The 18973-nt window shown below is 36.7% G+C and overlaps 1 protein-coding gene across 2 annotated transcripts in view; it reads right to left on the minus strand.

Annotated features, from left to right (window-relative positions):
- Window positions 1-18973, minus strand: part of LOC139135641 (ATP-binding cassette sub-family C member 8-like) — a 40755-nt gene that overhangs the window by 4533 nt on the left and 17249 nt on the right. For both annotated transcript variants that reach the window (XM_070703145.1, XM_070703146.1), the window contains 16 exons: window positions 16642-16807; window positions 16269-16406; window positions 15258-15486; window positions 14324-14532; window positions 13574-13813; window positions 12654-12811; window positions 11284-11376; window positions 10782-10884; window positions 5548-5661; window positions 4843-4954; window positions 4249-4379; window positions 3068-3146; window positions 2849-2957; window positions 2056-2159; window positions 726-859; window positions 450-512 (listed from right to left, as the gene is read on the minus strand). In XM_070703145.1, the coding sequence (XP_070559246.1) occupies window positions 450-512; window positions 726-859; window positions 2056-2159; window positions 2849-2957; window positions 3068-3146; window positions 4249-4379; window positions 4843-4954; window positions 5548-5661; window positions 10782-10884; window positions 11284-11376; window positions 12654-12811; window positions 13574-13813; window positions 14324-14532; window positions 15258-15486; window positions 16269-16406; window positions 16642-16807 (2182 nt within the window). The remainder of the gene's footprint in view (window positions 1-449; window positions 513-725; window positions 860-2055; window positions 2160-2848; window positions 2958-3067; window positions 3147-4248; window positions 4380-4842; window positions 4955-5547; window positions 5662-10781; window positions 10885-11283; window positions 11377-12653; window positions 12812-13573; window positions 13814-14323; window positions 14533-15257; window positions 15487-16268; window positions 16407-16641; window positions 16808-18973) is intronic.

Here is an 18973-nt window from a genome sequence, read left to right on the forward strand (position 1 = left end):
TTCCTTCGCTATAAGTACAACGCATGGAAGTTCGTTTTTGGTTGAAGATGTTCAGTATTTTCTGTCATATATTTTTAAAACAAGGCTCCAGTTCTGTTCCTCTGATTAGTGAATGAGCTTATACCGGAGAGTAATGATTTAGGAAGGCATAGGTACTATTTGCGTTCAGAATGTGTCCACTTTGACTGATTAATCCATACGATCCCCGATGTCATTCACAGTTACCCCAAAAATACAGGCCGCAAAGCCAATACCACCATCCTGAAGTGATCCGATTCAAGAGGTTTATCAGGTATGATAGTCAGATGGCTACTCGCACATTTGGGGGTTTGGGGTTGAACTGTTACAAATAGACAATCAACAAGTAACAAGTACATTTTTAACATAATCCAAAAGGAAGTTTTGTGAACATATTTTGAAACGTCAATTAGTTGATTTGATATACTCACGGCGATTGTCAATACTGTCCTATCGGCAAAGGCTGTAGCTATGACGTGCTGTAATGTGGCATCCTGGAACAAGTAAGTGTCAAACAGAAGAGGGTCTGTTTTACACAGGCTACTGCTTTAAAGACGGATTCAGCTTTACATACTGCCACATGCTACTAAAACGCTACATAATAACCAAGGTACTTCATTAGCAATGCTATCATTCCGTGATGTTTTCTGTGCTTTTAATACGCCACAATTGATTTATCAAGCAGTACTTTATGCATTTTAGCATACCGTTTTGATGTCAATCGATGCAGTAGCTTCGTCCATTACGAGGATCTGAGAGTTCCTTAGAAACGCTCTCGCAAGGCAGAAAAGCTGTCTCTGACCGACACTGAAGTTTTCACCTGCCTCTGAAATATCTGCTTCTGTAAACAACAGGGAAATAGCGTCAGTGACGATGTGCTCCCAGTTAATCGGCTCCCAAAAAAGTGTCCCACAACAAGATGAAAGGTATTAGACAAGAAGTTTCAGAAGTGAAGACATTCAGATTGAAAATGAGAAATCTGACCAGGAACTGTGTTCCTATTTGATCGGAACTGCAGTACGTTGGGTACGGCAAGTATGAAAGCTTTAAAACCGGAAGTTAAAGAAGTGAGGATATTTTGGCTCAAAATGAGAAATTTGGCCCAGAAACTTTACATATATAAATTTTAAACCAAGTCATTGAAGGTCAATGCTATCGTCAAGAGGCACCTTCGAACAAATCGTAACTCTGATAGATACCTTTGGAGGAAAAAATGTTTTTGCAAAAATGATAATTAGTCACAAACATTGATATAAATACATTTCACTATCCTTACATTAAAAATGAAGTAATGTATACATATCCCTAAGCACCAATCAGTCGATTTGTCAGAGAAGAGAAAAACGTTTTGCAAATAGAACATCAGCTTCAAAACGTGATCATTTCATCTAAGAGAAAGCAAGTCATACCTCGAAACTCACATCACAAATTTGAAAGCTAAGCAATGATCGTATTTTGTGAAAAAAACAATTATCAATTATGGAGAAATATCGTCCGGAAATTTTCATGTTCACATTTGACCTTCATTTGAAAAAAAAATTACTAAAGATAACTGATGTATACAGTTTGGAATAATGACATTTTAAACACTTGCACTAGCATGGAAACTTAAAGAAAACGTAGTCACACCTTCTTATCAAATGTCAAGGCAATAATTGCAGCGGAATTTCAAGATATTTTAAGTGTTATTAGACATAAATATAGACATGCGGACTCATGCCGACTGATTTCAGCAACTCCCCATTATATGAGTGAGTACGGTAAATGGGAGCTAAAAATAGACGCATTAAGGTCTGAAATACTAATAGCAGATTTTTAACTCCTTAGTGAAAGTAGGTATGATGCAATGCAAATCGAAACTTCTTAATAATAACGCTACAGTAGCCCTGATGCCTTTTTGCATTATGAGATAGTGATCGAAGGCAATAAAATATATCACTGCCAATATCTTTCTTTGCTAGCAGAGGTAATTCATAGAATATATACGTCACATAAACAGACACATAAAATTTACTGTATTTACTTATTTGCCCATACCTAACTGTTCGGGAAGATCCGCGACGACGTCCTGTAACTGAGCAACTTCTAAAGCTTTCCAAAGTTCAGCGTCACTTTTTGTGGTTTCCGGGTCAAGATTGAATCTTCAACAGCATAAAAGTGAAGTTGATATAACAATTATGAAACCTGACATAACCAGGCATGCGTAAACGTATAAAACATATGTATGTGCGACGCCTATCAACATCAGACGCCAAAGCACATTACAAGGAGGGTTTTGTGCTATGACCGACAGGGATTGTGCATAGACTGAGGGATCGCTAGGTAGTTTTTATGGTATGAACAAAGCTAGTGCACGAGAGTTGAGTAATTTTCTTACAAGTTACAATATGGCGTCTAAACAAATCAAATCATTGAAATCATTGAAGGTAATAAATTTACCTGTTCGCATAAACACAAACATTATAATTTCAGGAAGGACCATCTAGAACTACAAATATAATTAATATGTGGTGGTTCCAGGTGTCCGGAATGGGTAAGCGTACCCTGCCAGCATACTACACCCTTCATGAATGGCCGCAAAGTGTCAAAAACAATAGTAGTCCAGTGAAGCTACTGAATATTGGTCAAAAGTTAAGAATACCGTCACGCATTATTTGTTTAACAGATATGTCGTATTTCGAAACTATGTCTCCATATTTACCACAGAATTTCTGAAACGATCTTGCAAGACTACTTTCCGAAAAGTTCCTCTTTGCAAACAAAAAATTGCTTTATTACCATATAACAAGAGCAGACAACTAATAATCGAGTCTCCTGAATGGTAACTTACCTGATCGTTCCAGTAAACAGCACTGGGTCCTGTGGAATAATAGCCAGGCGTGTACGCAGAGTCAACAAAGGCACGTGACTGATATCTATGCCGTCAATAATTATGCGTCCTGGAAGACATCAAACGACCAGAATGAAGATAGAGAAAGCTGGATATGCCTTTTATTGATGAGCAGATTGGGTACTGATACTCTGCGTCAATAGTATTTTGTCTACTTACCTTTGAAAGTGTCAATCATCCTGAACAGTGCCAAGGTAAGTGATGACTTTCCGCTGCCGGTTCTACCGCAAATTCCGATCTGTTTAAGACACAATATGCGTTGGTGAGAAGTTAATTTATCGCAGTAAATGCTTGCCTTTTCAGACCATGTAGAAAGGATTGATAAAATGGGGAAGCAATGCAATGAAAGGCAGTATGTCTTGGAGGAGCTTAGACTTCTCGCCCTTTAAACACATTCAATCCTTGAAGTTGCTTGAAACATGGCGTGTACATGTACATTTAACACCAAATTTCAAGCAGATACATACCCCGTTCCCAGAAAACTGAGTGGACGGACAGGATGGTAACTTTACGTACGTACATACATACATACATACATACATACATACATACATACATACATACATACATACATACATACATACATACATACATACATACATACATACATACATACATACATACATACATACATACACACGCACACACACATACATACATACATACATACATACATACATACATACATACATACATACATACATACATACATACATACATACATACATACATACATACATACATACATACATATATACATACATACATACATACATACATGCATGCACGCACGCACGCAAGCATGCACGCACGCAAGCACACACACATACACACATACATACATACATACATACATACATACATACATACATACATACATACATACATACATACACATACACATACACACAGGTATACATGCAGACAGACGACGGACCCTGGACAGCTTCCACCTCAATACATTCTGTTGCCATAGCAACTGGAAGCTTAAATGACTTTGTATATCATAAAAGTATACTTAACCAACAGTATATACATCTCTTAAAAATTTTGGATGCTCTTCAAGCTCAAAAATATTGGTCAAGTCTGTTAAGGCGAAAACGTTTACGTCCTTATTATGAAAGGCCTTCCCGGGAGCTAATGCGACTTTGCTAAAATCATTGATTTGGTGACATATCTTAATGAGCAATGTTCATTTTAACCGAGACATTTTTGCTTTACAGTTACTTATTCGTGGATCAGAATCACCGGTACATGGATCACACACCAGTCAGAACGGATATTAGGATTGTAAAGCCATAAATTGTAATCAGGAAGTTTTGATTTGAATAAATACTAACCTTTTCGCCGGCTTTGAATTGCACATTGATATCTTCTAATACAGGCTCTAAATCATCGGCATATCTCACCGAGACATCTTCAAATTGGATATTGCCTTTGTCTGGCCAGCTTGGCGGCGGATTATACGTCCCTATATTTGTAATAAATGAAATGTGTCAGTGATCGCTTTTAAACAATTGTCAGTTCATTAAAGGCTTTGCCTTCCAATTGTTCCATTTTTAAATGTCATGATTTCATACACCTATTTACTTTAAGTAGAAAAACAACGAGTTGCATTAAATTAGGTTACAACCAATTGTATTTTGGCGGGAAATGTTTGCACAAGACTTTCCGATTCATCACATATCACTGAAAGTGAAAATATTGAAACAGAAAATGTAAAAGCATTGGGTTACAATGTGTGAGTCTATCAATGAATTAATTCGACAGATTTCTACAACATTTTGTGAAGTTTTTGTACAGTTTTTGTCCGATAAGTCATGTTGAATGTAGTAAGCGTTTGGTCTGATCACTGATACGTCGACTCAGGGAGGCAGATACACGTGTAGGTATGAGAATGATGAAGCAGTATTTACAAAATAAAAAAAGCTTACCTCTGTTTTCCTCGGTTTTTAGTTCTGTATAATGTTTCACTCTTTCCACCGCATTCATATTCATTTCACACTCAGCAAACATTCGAACCATCCAGTTTAATTGTCCGCAAATCTTTTTGACAGAAATTGCAAAAAATAAATAATAAAAGAGCACACGGACGTGTTAAAGACGAAAAAGACTAATATTGCCCATTCTTGGCAGCTAATATTCACGAACAGCAACCTCAGAAGTAATCGGTAAAAAGAAATTCATGTTGCAATAACTGATATCATCGCACTAGGTTTCTGAAACCGTTACCGTAACGATTATCGTGGCCATAATCAATGCCATCGTCGTCCTCCTCCTCATCACATCATCAAAAATAAATACATAAATGAAATATAAATAAATAAACAAATAAATAAATAAATAAATAAATAAACAAATGAATAAATAAGTGCAATCAAAATAATGAGTGTAATACACAAAAAATTAACAATATTATTGTAATTTGTAAATCCTAAACGTGATTATCATCTATCGTGCGATTAAAATAGTGCCAAACACCCAAAAGAGAATCGGCTTCTCCGTCACGTGCACTTGACATCATTGTCAAAGGGTTATGGCAAAGAAACGCTGACGTTTGCTAGGTTTAGGTATAACAATCCTATACAAATTGGCTGAAGATGTGTGAGTTGGGAGAGATTGCCCGGAAGTGCACCTACCGAAATTGCGTACGTCAGAGCCAATCCTACCCAGCTCGGTGGGATAGCGCCAACTATGCAGCTTATCAGTGATGTAAGAGCAGAAATTAAGACGATGAATGCCCCGAGAAGTTCCTGTGAAGGAATGGTAGGTATTATGTTTTTACATTTGAACAATAAACAGGCTTATCGCTTTTGCAACAAAAGATCGGAAATGGTACTGACGCATATAATTCAAATGGGTTGACATCTTATGAAAATGGGAAGTATATTTACACTTTTTCCCGTTAACGTTTGCAGTCTGTTTTCTATAACCACATTCCAGCTATGGTAAACGACATTTGTTGCTCGCCTAGCTATCATAGACAAAGACATTTGTTATATTAATACATAGTAAATGTATTCAGGTCTGACTTTGTTGTAGATAATGTAAAGTGGTGACATGGGAAAACGGTTTAATTTAAACCACAGTGAAAAAACGGTGAATATAAGATTACAGTATTCACATTCAATAAGTTTTCAATTTTATTGCTGTGTATCAGAAACGCAAACGAGCCAAGTGTCAGTCAAAAAGGTGTCAAACACAGCGAATTGTTTAATGTATCGCAACCCTGTACCTCTGCTCCTGCCAAACGACATATTTACTGCCGTCGCAACCAAAAGTCAACGATTTGCCAAGCCATGCATTTTATGCAATGTACGAAATGAAGATGCCGGTTAAATTCAATTATTTGTGAAATGACTGTGTCGGATGGTGTGTATTATATCACAAAGTAACATTTACAAGTACAGTGTTCTGAACACTTCGTGTATCTCCGAAACACTTTCTTTTCGAGCATTTCCATATTTTGTTACGTTTCTTAAGTTTTTGTTTAGGCTGTATAAAATATTAAACTCCACTAGCTGTAAGTCTTGAAATTTGTTGACCTCGAAATATCTTCCTATTTTCTTCTGGTTTTCTCTGAATTCTTTACCTCTGAAGGCATATAGACACGATTGGAACTAATATGGGATGATTGGATCTTCATATTTTTCAAGTTTCTCACAAGTGTAAGTTGCCATATAGCTGAATGTTGCAATATTACAAATTACTCATAAAAACAAGTGTATAACCTAAGAGCAGATGAGTTTACATTTGCAGGTTAAACGACCTTCCTTCACTATCCAATGATCCTGAATTAGTTCCAATTGTGTTTGTAGGTTTTTACTGCTTCAGGAAACTTTTCCATTGTGAAACATTTGACAAGTAAATTCATATTGTTAGGGTAGTTTAGATTTCCCGCCATTTTCAAAAATTTGTAATATTACAAAGGAAATAGAACATACAATGTCAGTTGAAAACCTTCACCCATGCATAACATTGGACTACTCTGTGCTGTTTATGTGAAGATTTCAGTGCAGATATGCACAGCATCCACGGCTTTTGCTTTTCCGCATGGGGCTACAATTTAATGTTTGGGCAAACATTTATATAATAGCAGTGTAATCTTTATCTTGTTCAAAATTGTATGTACAGTCCACGCAGGTAGTTAATAATAAGTGTATACACACATGTAAATTAGTACATTCTCAAAAACTTATTTTAGCTGGAAAGTAAAATCATAAAAAATAATGCTGAAAGGTACAGCTGGTGGGGCTTGAAATCGAATAGAAATGAATTTAAAATGTTTTGTTTGCGCTTGATATCTGCCGCATGTTCAAATTACTTGCCAAGCAGTTAAGATGAACTGAACTACAGGTCTGTCGATGTTTAAATGGATAGTCCACCCAAAAATCAACCTGCCTTTAAAAGTAAGTTGAATAAGTTTTTTGTAACATCTGTAATGAAAAGATGAGAAATGTACCGTTTATTGTCCGAAAAATAATTTTTTTATTAAATGTTGTGAGGCTTCACCTTTGATGACGCAAAGTTTTCCTACGGTGTTCTGTTGAGGAAGTTAGGGGGTGTCGCTAGGGGGTCTGATCTACCGTACGTTTGCGCTATCACACCCGGCCTGAACCAGAATTCAACGATTCCGAACTCCAGGATTTCGAACCTTTAAGCGGAGTTTCCGACGAATGCACGGAGACCTCGACAGAATCGGAAGTATAATAAGGGAACGTGTTACCGTAGGAAGCCGTCCAAGTTACAACTAGATACCATATTTAAGCCAACGTGTCCACACACTGAGCTTATGTCACAGCGATGTATGTCTTTCTGTGTCTGTCTGTCTGTCTGTCTGTCTGTCTGTCTGTCTGTCTGTGGGCCCGATATCTCAAAAACGGCTATTAAGATCAAAATCAAATCTGGTACATAGATTCAGTTTGCAAATTGCAAGAACTTATTAGTTTTTAGTGGGTGGGCTTGCTAACATTTTGCTCATGTGCATAATTAACGATTTCAGAAAAAACGGACATTCACTGAAAAGGACTTCACACACTTTGATGAGATTTGTTACAAATGATGTTCACAACAATATACATCAGCCGTAAAAGGTATTAAAAGATGACATGAACGATAACTGCTAATTTGCATATTTAATGAACTTTCCTTATTAGGAAGATATATCTGAATTGACTGGATCAAAATTGACAAAACTCGGCGGGTACAAGGAAGATACTAAGATATAACATAAGTGAAGGTCATTAAGTATTTTTTTCTTTAGCCACTTCCTAATGTCCATAGTCAATGAACTTTCCTAATTAGGTATATATTTGAATGACTAGCATAAAGTTGACGAAACTTGCTACATATATTGAAGGTACTAATGATGATGTGACTGCCATCAATAAAAAGGAAAGAAAACACGGCAGTCATGTTGAGGGCGCTGCACAGGCAAGCACCATTTCACCTCTTTCCCTGTGGACAAAGCCGCCTCTAAGAAATTAGTTCTATTTTCGATATGGGTTTCGATGTGTTAGATTCTCATTTTTACTCAGAAATTGATGCTTGAAATTGAATAAGAATTTTTCCGAAACAGATTGTCGTACTTCGTAACTTAATCCGTGTCAAAGATAATACACGTGGTTTACTTCAGATTTGTACTGTATTCCTACGCTTTTGCCACTGCGGGACAGAGAAAGCTTAAGAAACTTTGCACTCGTCAAACTTTCTCCTCGTATCAGAATTGTCCTGATTCCAAGGCCTTACAGGTCGCCAGCGAGGTAAATATACATCTCATGTGGTATTTGTCATGAATAGAATTTTACCTACAGTGTATTTTCGCTCAGAATTTACTAATTTGAGTCTTGACTTCATCGTGAATTAGCCAGACAAGTGCAGCGTATATGATCCATACACTTGACTGTTCGATCCTTTGTCTGATCAAATTACAAGACTTCGTTTGCAAATTAGTTTTCAACGAAATCATTGTCGCTTTCTTGTGATTGTACTTTAATTAGTATGTTTTTGACACATTGTATTTTTCGCATTGTATTCCAGTTTTTACGGTCTTTTACGGTCTGTTATGGTCTGAAGGTCTGATGGCCCGATGATCTATAAAGTCGAAGCATATTTCTGGTACTTCGAAACGTGAAGACATCACTTTCAACGGTATAATCGTCTATGTACAACTTAGTGTTTGTCATCGTAATAAACCAGAGGTGACATCAGATCAGTATACAAGAACTCGTCTCAGACTCGTTTTATTCGATAAGGCTTTGGCAATCACAGATGATACAACATTCTTGAAAGTCATAAAACATTTTACTTCAGTCAATTCCTTATTTGCATAACTAATGCACTTTCCCTATTAGGGATATATATCTGAATTGACTCGACCAAAGTTGACGAACTGAAACTTGCTATGTACATTAAAAATTGAAAGTCATTAAACATTTTTACTTCAGCCAATTGCTAGTTTGTATATTTAATGAATTTCCTAATTAGGGATATATCTGAATGGACTAGACCAAAGTTTATGAATCTTGCTACATATATTGAAGATACTATAATACAACATTATTGAAATTCATTAAGCATTTTACTTGAGCCAATTCCTAATATGCATATTTAATGAACCTTCCTAATTAGGGATATATACCGGGATTTACTCGTTCAAAGTTGGCAAAACATACTATGTGCATTGATATATCAGGTTAGTTAATATTGAAAGTCATTTCGCTTTTTTATGTCAGCTAATTTATAATTTTTATATCTAATGAGTTTTCACAGTTTGGCATATACAGCCTGAAGGACTTGACAAAACACAATTACACTTGCTTAATAAACTGGTGATACAATCACAGCAGTCAGAGAAATTTACTATTTTTATTTCAGTTAATCACATATTTGTATTCTTAATGACCTTTAGAATTAATCTGTGGTGAATATTGTTCATGAAGTTGATCATGAATATTAATGACGTTAATGAAATTGCAAACATGTGGCAAACGTTTAAATTTACACGCAACTGAAATATATTATGAAACACGTGAGCATTTTCAGTTCATGACTGGTATTACATGGAGCCATGGAACTAGAAACGGACCGTTTTCTGGCTCCATGATGGAGCTTCGATCACCATACGAAACAAACTCTAACTAAATGGCAAAACATTTCAATTAGCATTGCAAGCTATTATCACTTGTAACAAATTATATTGGATTTCAAACACTCGAAGACAATTGGATGCCGAAATTGCCCCGCCCACCTAGCCGTTGAAAGGCTGGTTTCAAAATATGGACAACTCTTTTATAACAACGAATGTTTTGTCGAAATATGCCAATTCAAAGTGATAGTTTTTCAGTTAATATAAACTTATAACAGGGAAAAGGAGTGGGAGATTTCTGAGATAATTTCAAGCACCGTTGCCCATTGAGAAGGGAAGAAAGACAAAGCGGACGACCGGAAACAGCTGATCTGTCCACTCTAAATGGAGTGTCCCTCAAGCAAAAAATAGCTTTTATACATACTTTCATGTTGTAGGAACACAAACTTAAACTTCAATTTATCCTTTCAACGAGAGACATAAAACATATACTAAATTTCCCTGTACTTATGCGTCAACTGTTCGTGAGCTAATTACAAACTGCAGATCCGAGTCGTCGTTTGTCTGCTCTTAACTTGGTGCAGTGTTGAACACGACCTACTTGTTTACACTTGCTTCAAGCCACAAAACGGCATCAAACAAGTAACAATTCCATAAATATACGAGAAATCCATGTGATTCTGTTCTTGATTGATCAGGCAAAGTGTTCTTGCGCTGAATTTGACAATTTGGCTCGACTGAGCAACCACATGACAGAAAGACATCTTTGTGATGTTTAAGACTTACCAAACGCATTGTCATCCATCGAAAACTGCACAGAAAATAGAGTTGAGCCACATTATTGGTGTCTATAGTTTCCAACAATCGCTTTCTGAATCGATTTTCGTCTCTACAAAAACATGATTAATAGGAACAGGGTGAGTAAAACACCATTTGTAAACGGAAAGGACAGACAGAAATTTTATTCTAGGATCATTCATCTACTATTGTCTCTGCAATATTCTATTCCAGCATTAGCCAGTTTCGAGATTCGAGCGTAGATTGTTGTACAAGTAAAGACTTAGTTGACAAGCTAAATATTGTGTATCTCGGTATGCTGTAGGGAGAAGAACATGGAGGTATGGTAGACATACAAAACTTAATAGTTAAAAATCATCAAAAGTTACAGCAACTGATCTTTCAACGCACAAGAATGAGATCAAATGCGCATAAGTCTGTGATAGATGTTATAAATGTTTACACAGTACAAGACTGTCTAATCTGTGAGAGTATGAAAAGAGCGTCATACCTATACGCTCTAATTACAGATAGTCCTCCCAACGTCTCTGAGAAGTGAGCGAATACCGGAGATTTGGTGATGCTATCTATTCTCTGTAGTTCTCTGATGATGAAAAATGCAAAAAGGAATGAATATTGTTGCAAAAAGATTCAACCCTTGCGCACCAGACGTGATGAAACAATTCCCATCAAAAGCAGATACTATTGTAGGTAAACTTAACTAGCCTTAAAAGTTGAGAAGGAAAACATAGCTTTATTACCCATTATAGTTATGAACGGAATTTAAAGCCACAATAGCAACGAATTTTATGCATTATTTTCATAATTTAATTTACAACCAAAGTTGGTTTGTTTGAATGTGCTAACTTAATGACATGCATAGAAGTATCGCTGCTCGCTGAGACTATGTCTACATGTTTTCACAGGTTAAGAAATAAATTGGTGCCGCACTCGTAAAATGGTGCGCCCATGGAAAAGTACAAAAATGCAGTATTTCCTGCACATACACATCATGATCATCCAAGAAATAAGCGTGATGCTATTTACTTGAATGCACAACATACGATGGCCGACATTTTATTGTCGTAATCTTTATTTTCTCTTTCACATGATTATTTTCTGAAAAGGGGCGGGAAATCTAAAATGATGTTTAAACTTTTGAATTTACATGCCACTTATGACACCTATGACAGTGCCATACATTTCTAGTCTTTAATGGGCCTTATTAAAAGAAAACTCTTGGAAACTCAGGATATTTTGAGATTAATTTTTCACACATTCGCAGTTATTATAGCTTCAAGCGGTCAAGCCGCCATGTTTGGATAAGCGATTTTCAAAAAATTTAGTAATATGGGATTTTTTATTTCCAAAAAACGATTGCAGAGCCAGAGCAAAAATATTTTTTTTCATGAGCATATTTCTACATCTACATTTCATGATCACCGCTGACATCTTTTGGTGAATGTCACAGGATGGAGCAATATTGGCATACCTTGAGACAAACTCTATTGAATGTTAATTTTTATTCGCATTGAGACGGGTCGTTATTCGACCTAGTTAAAAAGTGCCAGTGTACTGACATGAATTTTTGGTTTCCGTAGAAGCTGGAATATGACATTGACAGAAACTGCCATGAACTGGTTTCACTAACTGTTGGCACACAAACCTCCATTCAGCGTCCGTTAAATCGTATTCACCTCATGGTAAAATAAATTGGCTGATTCCACTTTTTGTGTGTGACTTCAGACAAATGTCAAAGTGGATATAGCTGTGCTGCGAGTGTCACTTTGTCTGACATACAATGCACATGATCAGAAATAAAATGTTGACTGCTTACAGTATTCGACAGCAAACTTTTATAAACACTTATCACTTCCTTACCTTGATGTGGTTACATAATATTTCTGAATAAAATAGTACACCACGAGAAAAGGCGCCACTAGTACTATGAACACTGGCGTCACAATTGCGTTGGCAATTAGAGCAGACAAACACAGTGTACCGGTAAGCACTACATTTAGAATACTCCACCATAATTTCTGCAAGAGACATTTTAAGATGTTTGACTGTTATGGATGCATGGATGGATTTCAAATGTGTAAAACTTATACAGATGAATATGCTCTGCTATTCAACTGTATATTAATTTCAGGTATACATGTTGGTCAATGAGTCAGGTGTTCACCATTACTTTATGTCATATTCACCAAAGCATGATTTATTTGGTTAATACTGTGCCTATGTAAAAGGCAATGTTATCGTTCACTTAAACACGATTGGAACTAATTTGGGATGACTAGATCTTTACATTTTTCGAACCTCTCAAAAGTGTTCGGTGCCCTATTGCTGAATGTTGCGATATTACAAATTACTCATAAAAACAAGTGCGTAACTTAAAAAATAAAAGCAGATGAGCTTACATTTGCAGATTTAATCGACATTACTTCACTATATCCAATTATCTCAAATTAGTTCCGATCATGTTACATTTAAATTCTAGTTTTGGGCCAGAATTCACATGTCACAAATAACGATGCAGTTTACACATTCCTGACTGAGTCGAGGAGCTGAATACTGCATATTTCAATATTCTTTGGCTGTGAAAAAAGGAAACCGTGGTTATCACTCAAAACAAAAGTTGTAAAATTGTCATCAAAGTTACAGCTTCTTGCCCTTCAATAGCTACTTTTTCGTCGATGTACATTCCTTGCTTTTGCTTAATTTGCCTAACAAATTTGGGAAAAAAAAACTTGTTTCTCACTCCACTGCTTCTGTTGTCAAATAATTTAAATGGTGCCTACCTGATCGATAATTTGGATGTCATTTGAAAAGCGGTTAAGGATGCGACCAACGGGGGTTGTGTCGAAGAATCTAATTGGAGCATTGATTATAGTACGTAGCAGAGCGAAGTGAATGCGCTTTGCCGCGAAGATAGAGGTCATGACTTGTACAAAAACTGCAGCAATGAGGAAAATGGCGAAAGTTAGCGTCAGGACCGTGTACCCTTGACGGTAATACACTGATTCTTCTTCGATTTCTTCCTGCAGAAAAACAATCCATTATCTTTCAACAAATTTAAATAGAACCAGCGATACTGTTCACTCCAAAATTTACAAATAAGTTAATAAACACTATTACATTCCATAGAAAAACAGTGAAACGGGAAAGTGACGGAAAGAGGAGACAAAAAAATTAAAAGTGAATCATGGATTTTCATTAACGCTTGGCCGAAGAGAAAAATCGCAAAGAAAAGAAGTGAGATGATATTCGTAAAATACATGTACGTGTTCAAGTCAGTGGCGTTTTCCTATTTGGCGATGTAACACAAAAATGTTGTTTTTGAAATATCAAGATGATCAGCGTAAACTATACAATAACACTTCTCAGCATTACTCCTACAACACCTACAACAATTACAGCTGAGAAAAATTACTCATATAGATTCCTATAGAGGAAGGTTCAGATACAAGAAGTGTACATTCGATGCAAACCTAGCGTGCCTCTATATCTAACAGAGTTGTGTTTATACCCAGTGCTGTCATCAGGTTTACCTGTGTCTTGTTTATCGTCTCGAGTCCAGCTTCGGACCAGGCAGACAACCAAAAATTGCAGGCCAGCAAAGCCACGGCTTGTGCAGCCACCAACAGCAAAGTCAACGTTACCAGTGAGAACTTGATCGCCTTCGCGTATGTTCTGTAAACTCTCCATGAAACCGAGCCTGTCAGTCTCTCTTCCTTTTCAATCAGCGTGCCGACGGAACCTGAAATGGTACAGCATGGCAGGCCGAAGGAAGACTCCTATTGAAAAATTTTCGAGTATGTGCAAACCGAATGGGTCACTTTTTGGACAAAAATACCATAAATGGGCGGACTCATGCAATACAATAATGCTAAATGACCCGAAGATAGTCCCCTATAGATATCCTGAATAGTTGCTTAGTTTGAGGCCGTACATGGATAGATAACATCAACTTTGCAAGGAACATCCCCTAGATAATATTTGGAGTATTCCGGGATCTCAGAAAGTACGTTTTCTCAGTAGACTGGCAATAGTAATCGTTCGATTTTCATTTTATTTCACACAAGACAAGAGAACACAGTATCGTTTTGAGTTTTCATTCGATCGTTTGTTTCTTGAAAGTTGAGCAAAAGTACCCGTTAAAACGACATGCGGACACTCAAATCTGATCAAAAGCCCGTGATGCCAAAACAGAAGTTTGTATACCAATCAAATATGGCACTCAATCAATCATTCAATTAATTAGTAAAGTTTATACAACGCCAAAATCAAAAAAAAGTGTTTTGCTCTATGACGCTATATGGCTTAACCACAGTGTACGCTCTAGAGAAAATGTGCGTTTTCAGTTGTTTGTTCGTTTTTATCTCGTTGTTTAGTCTCGTAATATGATATCTGGTATCACATCGATTGTGATCTATTTTATACTCTAGAAATTCCTCTACACTGGACCCGGGTACGGTAAGTTACCTTTTCTCAATCCCTTTTCCCGTTTTTCTTCTTTTGATACATCTTTCTCAAGTTTAAGTCGCTCCTCTCCTGTGCTAAGAATGCGTTCATCTTCTGTATCGGTTTCCCTGTCAGACTCTGAAAGCGTACGTAAACTCGTTTCCCATGCAACGAACATTTCCCGGTCATGTTTCTTTATTTCGTTCAAGTCACCTTCTCGCACTATCTTCCCGTTATCCATTAGAACGACCTGTTTGAATGGTAATTTTTATACGCTCATTAATTTGTAAATGGGGAATTTAAACATGGCATTGTTTCGTCGGTATGGACAAGGTCGCGTTTACGTGTTACACGGGCAACATGAAGCATTTTGTACACAAAATGCGATTCATCGTTTACAAGTGAATTCTAGTCGGGGTCCGATTTCACTTTTCAACAATAACATTAGATATTAATCAACCAATCAAACAGGCAATGTCAACAGGTTGAACATCTGGTATTGTCTTTAGCGAGACAAGACATGGCATTTCCAAAAAAAAAAAAAAAAAAAAACTAAACAAAACTCTTCGTAGTTTTTTTTTTATATTTGTACTTCTGTGTTTTTTATGTTTTCTAGTTGGTGCTGTAATATAATTTTCTTTTGTCTATTACACCTTCATGAAAAGAGGTGTTTCAACTATGGAGTTATCGAGTTTAAATAAAGATTAATAATAATTATAATAATTATGATAATAATTATAATAACAAATACTTATCACATCCACGGGAGCTTTAAACACATAGAAAACAAAGTGTTATACATGTCTCTCTGTGTATTATGGACTACAAGTATGAAACAAACAAAGTTTATTTCTGTACGTCAACATATGAGTTTTTCTTTATATAAATTGGACTTGTTTAATTTAGTGAACATTATCCATATACTTGATCAGGAAAGAGCACAGAGACACATTCCAGACAAAGTCCAAGACAAGACACAAATAAACATACAGATAGAAATACTATACTAATATATATTTTATTGGTAAATACCTTGTTTGCGAATTGTAGCGACTGTAGCTGGTGTGTGACGAGCATCACTGTTCTACCCTGTCTAACAAGTAGATCCATGATCCCGTTTTCCAGGAGATGTGAACTCACGTGAACATCAAGTGCCGATAAAGGGTCATCCTGTAAAAACCAAACAAAGTGCATTATAAAGAAATGCACTGTGAGTTAGGAATCACACAGAGTCACATTATTGGACATCTATGATTGTAATAGACTGGTGGATGGATAATTAAAGTTTCGTCAAAAGTTTTCCAAACGCCTATCTTTCGAGGAGAACTGCTGTGAAAAATGTGATTCGCTCCCTTTTCTAGATTGACCGCTTGGTGAGTAATGTGTTTAAAAACATTCCATTTACCAATATAACGATATCTGTGTTGCTGTAGATAGCTCTAGCTATACTGACTCGTTGTTTCTGTCCTCCACTGAGGTTGATACCTCTCTCACCAATCTCAGTCATATCACCAGCCGGAAGAATGTCGATGTCCGGTTGCAGGGCGCACGCTTGAATGACAGCATCATATCTGCATTGTAATCGAAATTGACAATTAAAAGAGCGTTACTCGGACGTCATAAATTCATATTGGACACAGATTTTCCCCAATACGCAAGCAGACGGAATTCCACACATACACACACACACACACACACACACACACACACACACATATATATATATATATATATATATATATTAGCATTAGTATTTTAGTACAGCAAGGTACATGTATGCACACACATATAATGTAAATTTGTAAACATCAATACAACGTGTTGGAAACTGGCCAAAATATTTGCCAGACATCAGGACTGGTAACTTTCAAAACTTGCCTGTCCTGCCAGAAAGTTGCCTGTCCTGAATTTTTGACAAATCCATTCATTCAAAAAACACAAAACCATTATGTACTTCAACTGTAAACAACTTTATTTTCAACATGAGTATTAACTATGATCTTACAAACAAACTGTTCTGAATTCCACTGTTTCAAATGAATTCTAATCCGGACTTGAATACAAAATTTCTACAATAACAATGCTGATAACACTCTGATTAATTAATTAGTTAATTCAAACACACTTTGCCCTATCGCTCAAACAGTTAAAAGGTTTCACGATAGCGGTTTTAACAACGGGGAAACATTTTTTTAAAATTTGTCTCCATTTTATGCCACTTTATCGTATAAAACCAAGATGCAATCTGTCATCGAATTGGTACCACAATCAACCAAACTGAAAAGATTGCTGAGCAATACAGAAAACATCATCTGGCAAAGAAAATCAAAAACTGAGAAAGCTGCCATATAAGTAATCAAAGTTGGCGGCATGAATTAAATAAACCAATACTCTCCTCAGACCATACCGATTTCAAAGGCCGTTTACAGCAAATATTGTTAACGAAACCATGAAACCTGGGAATGGCTAAACACAGAGAAACAAGATTTATTTCTCGAAGCAGCCCTTCACGACATGCTTTTCAAACGCCGGAAAGAAGGCACCAATATCGACCCGAAATCTATTACAAAGTCCAGGAAAAATTGACACAAAACTAAAAGTTCGGATAATCGATTTAAATGCCTAAAACAAACTAACCGTTGACAGATTAGTACAACATTTACTGTTAACATAACGAGCACTAGCAACGCTCATAATATGCCCTAAAACAAAAATCCTTATAAGCGTCCAGAAACTCCGGTCGATGCTGGGTCATGTTAAACATAATATGACACCACACACCGGATCGCTCACTATAGGCTAACTCTCTCAATAACGAATCTGGCTTCTCCTCCTGGAGGACGAAGATGACTTCATCACACAACCAAACGGATGGGATACAAAACAAGAGAGCGACTGATGAAGGAACCCCATTTTTGGTTCCGAAACACCGTTAAGACGAATCACTCAATCAACAAACGGGTTTACCGGGGACCCAAATCACATGACTAGGGTCAAGGCACTATGGATTCACCGGTGTCTCGCCATGTATTCCACACAAAATAAATGCAATGATCCTTTTATTCACCATATCGTAATACTAAACAATCTTGGTAGAGCCGATGTGTGGAGTTGTCCTCATTTTTCTTTATATCCTTTATATCTTTATATCTTTCCTTTATATCTTTATATTTATAGCACTGGCTGATATCGCGCAAATCTCGCTTAGTGTGAGATTTACTAGTATGAGCGACTTCCTGTTTACCCGTGTTTACATGTCTCGGTTGCATTGCATTCCGGCGTCACACAGTTGCACAGTTTCAGTAGCATAAGCGCGTCGAAGTCCGACATATTGGTATACTACATTTCGTTTAAAACAACATCTAGAAGGAGCTGATCATGATCGATGAGATTACTGGGTATGCCGTATGGGCTACTATCGAGAGCCCGACACACGGACGTGGAAGTACAATTTTCCTCCCGTCCGACTGAAAAGTTACCAGTCTCGGACGGGAGGACGGGCGTAGTTTCCAACGCTGATCAATACAACGTGGGCTTCAAGATAATATTCGCTTCAAAATTGAAACTTTTGCTTAAACTTTCCATATTGTTATATTTAACTATTACCTTCTGAAATCAAGAATGGAAATAGGAGCCAACGTAAAATAATTGGTGCTGGGGAAACAAATCACAAAATATTCATCGACACTTAAAGATATACAGTCACCTGCAATCTAAATATGCCCATATTTGGTAAA

This window comes from Ptychodera flava, chromosome 6 (genome assembly GCF_041260155.1).
Source record: "Ptychodera flava strain L36383 chromosome 6, AS_Pfla_20210202, whole genome shotgun sequence".
NCBI lineage: Eukaryota > Metazoa > Hemichordata > Enteropneusta > Ptychoderidae > Ptychodera > Ptychodera flava.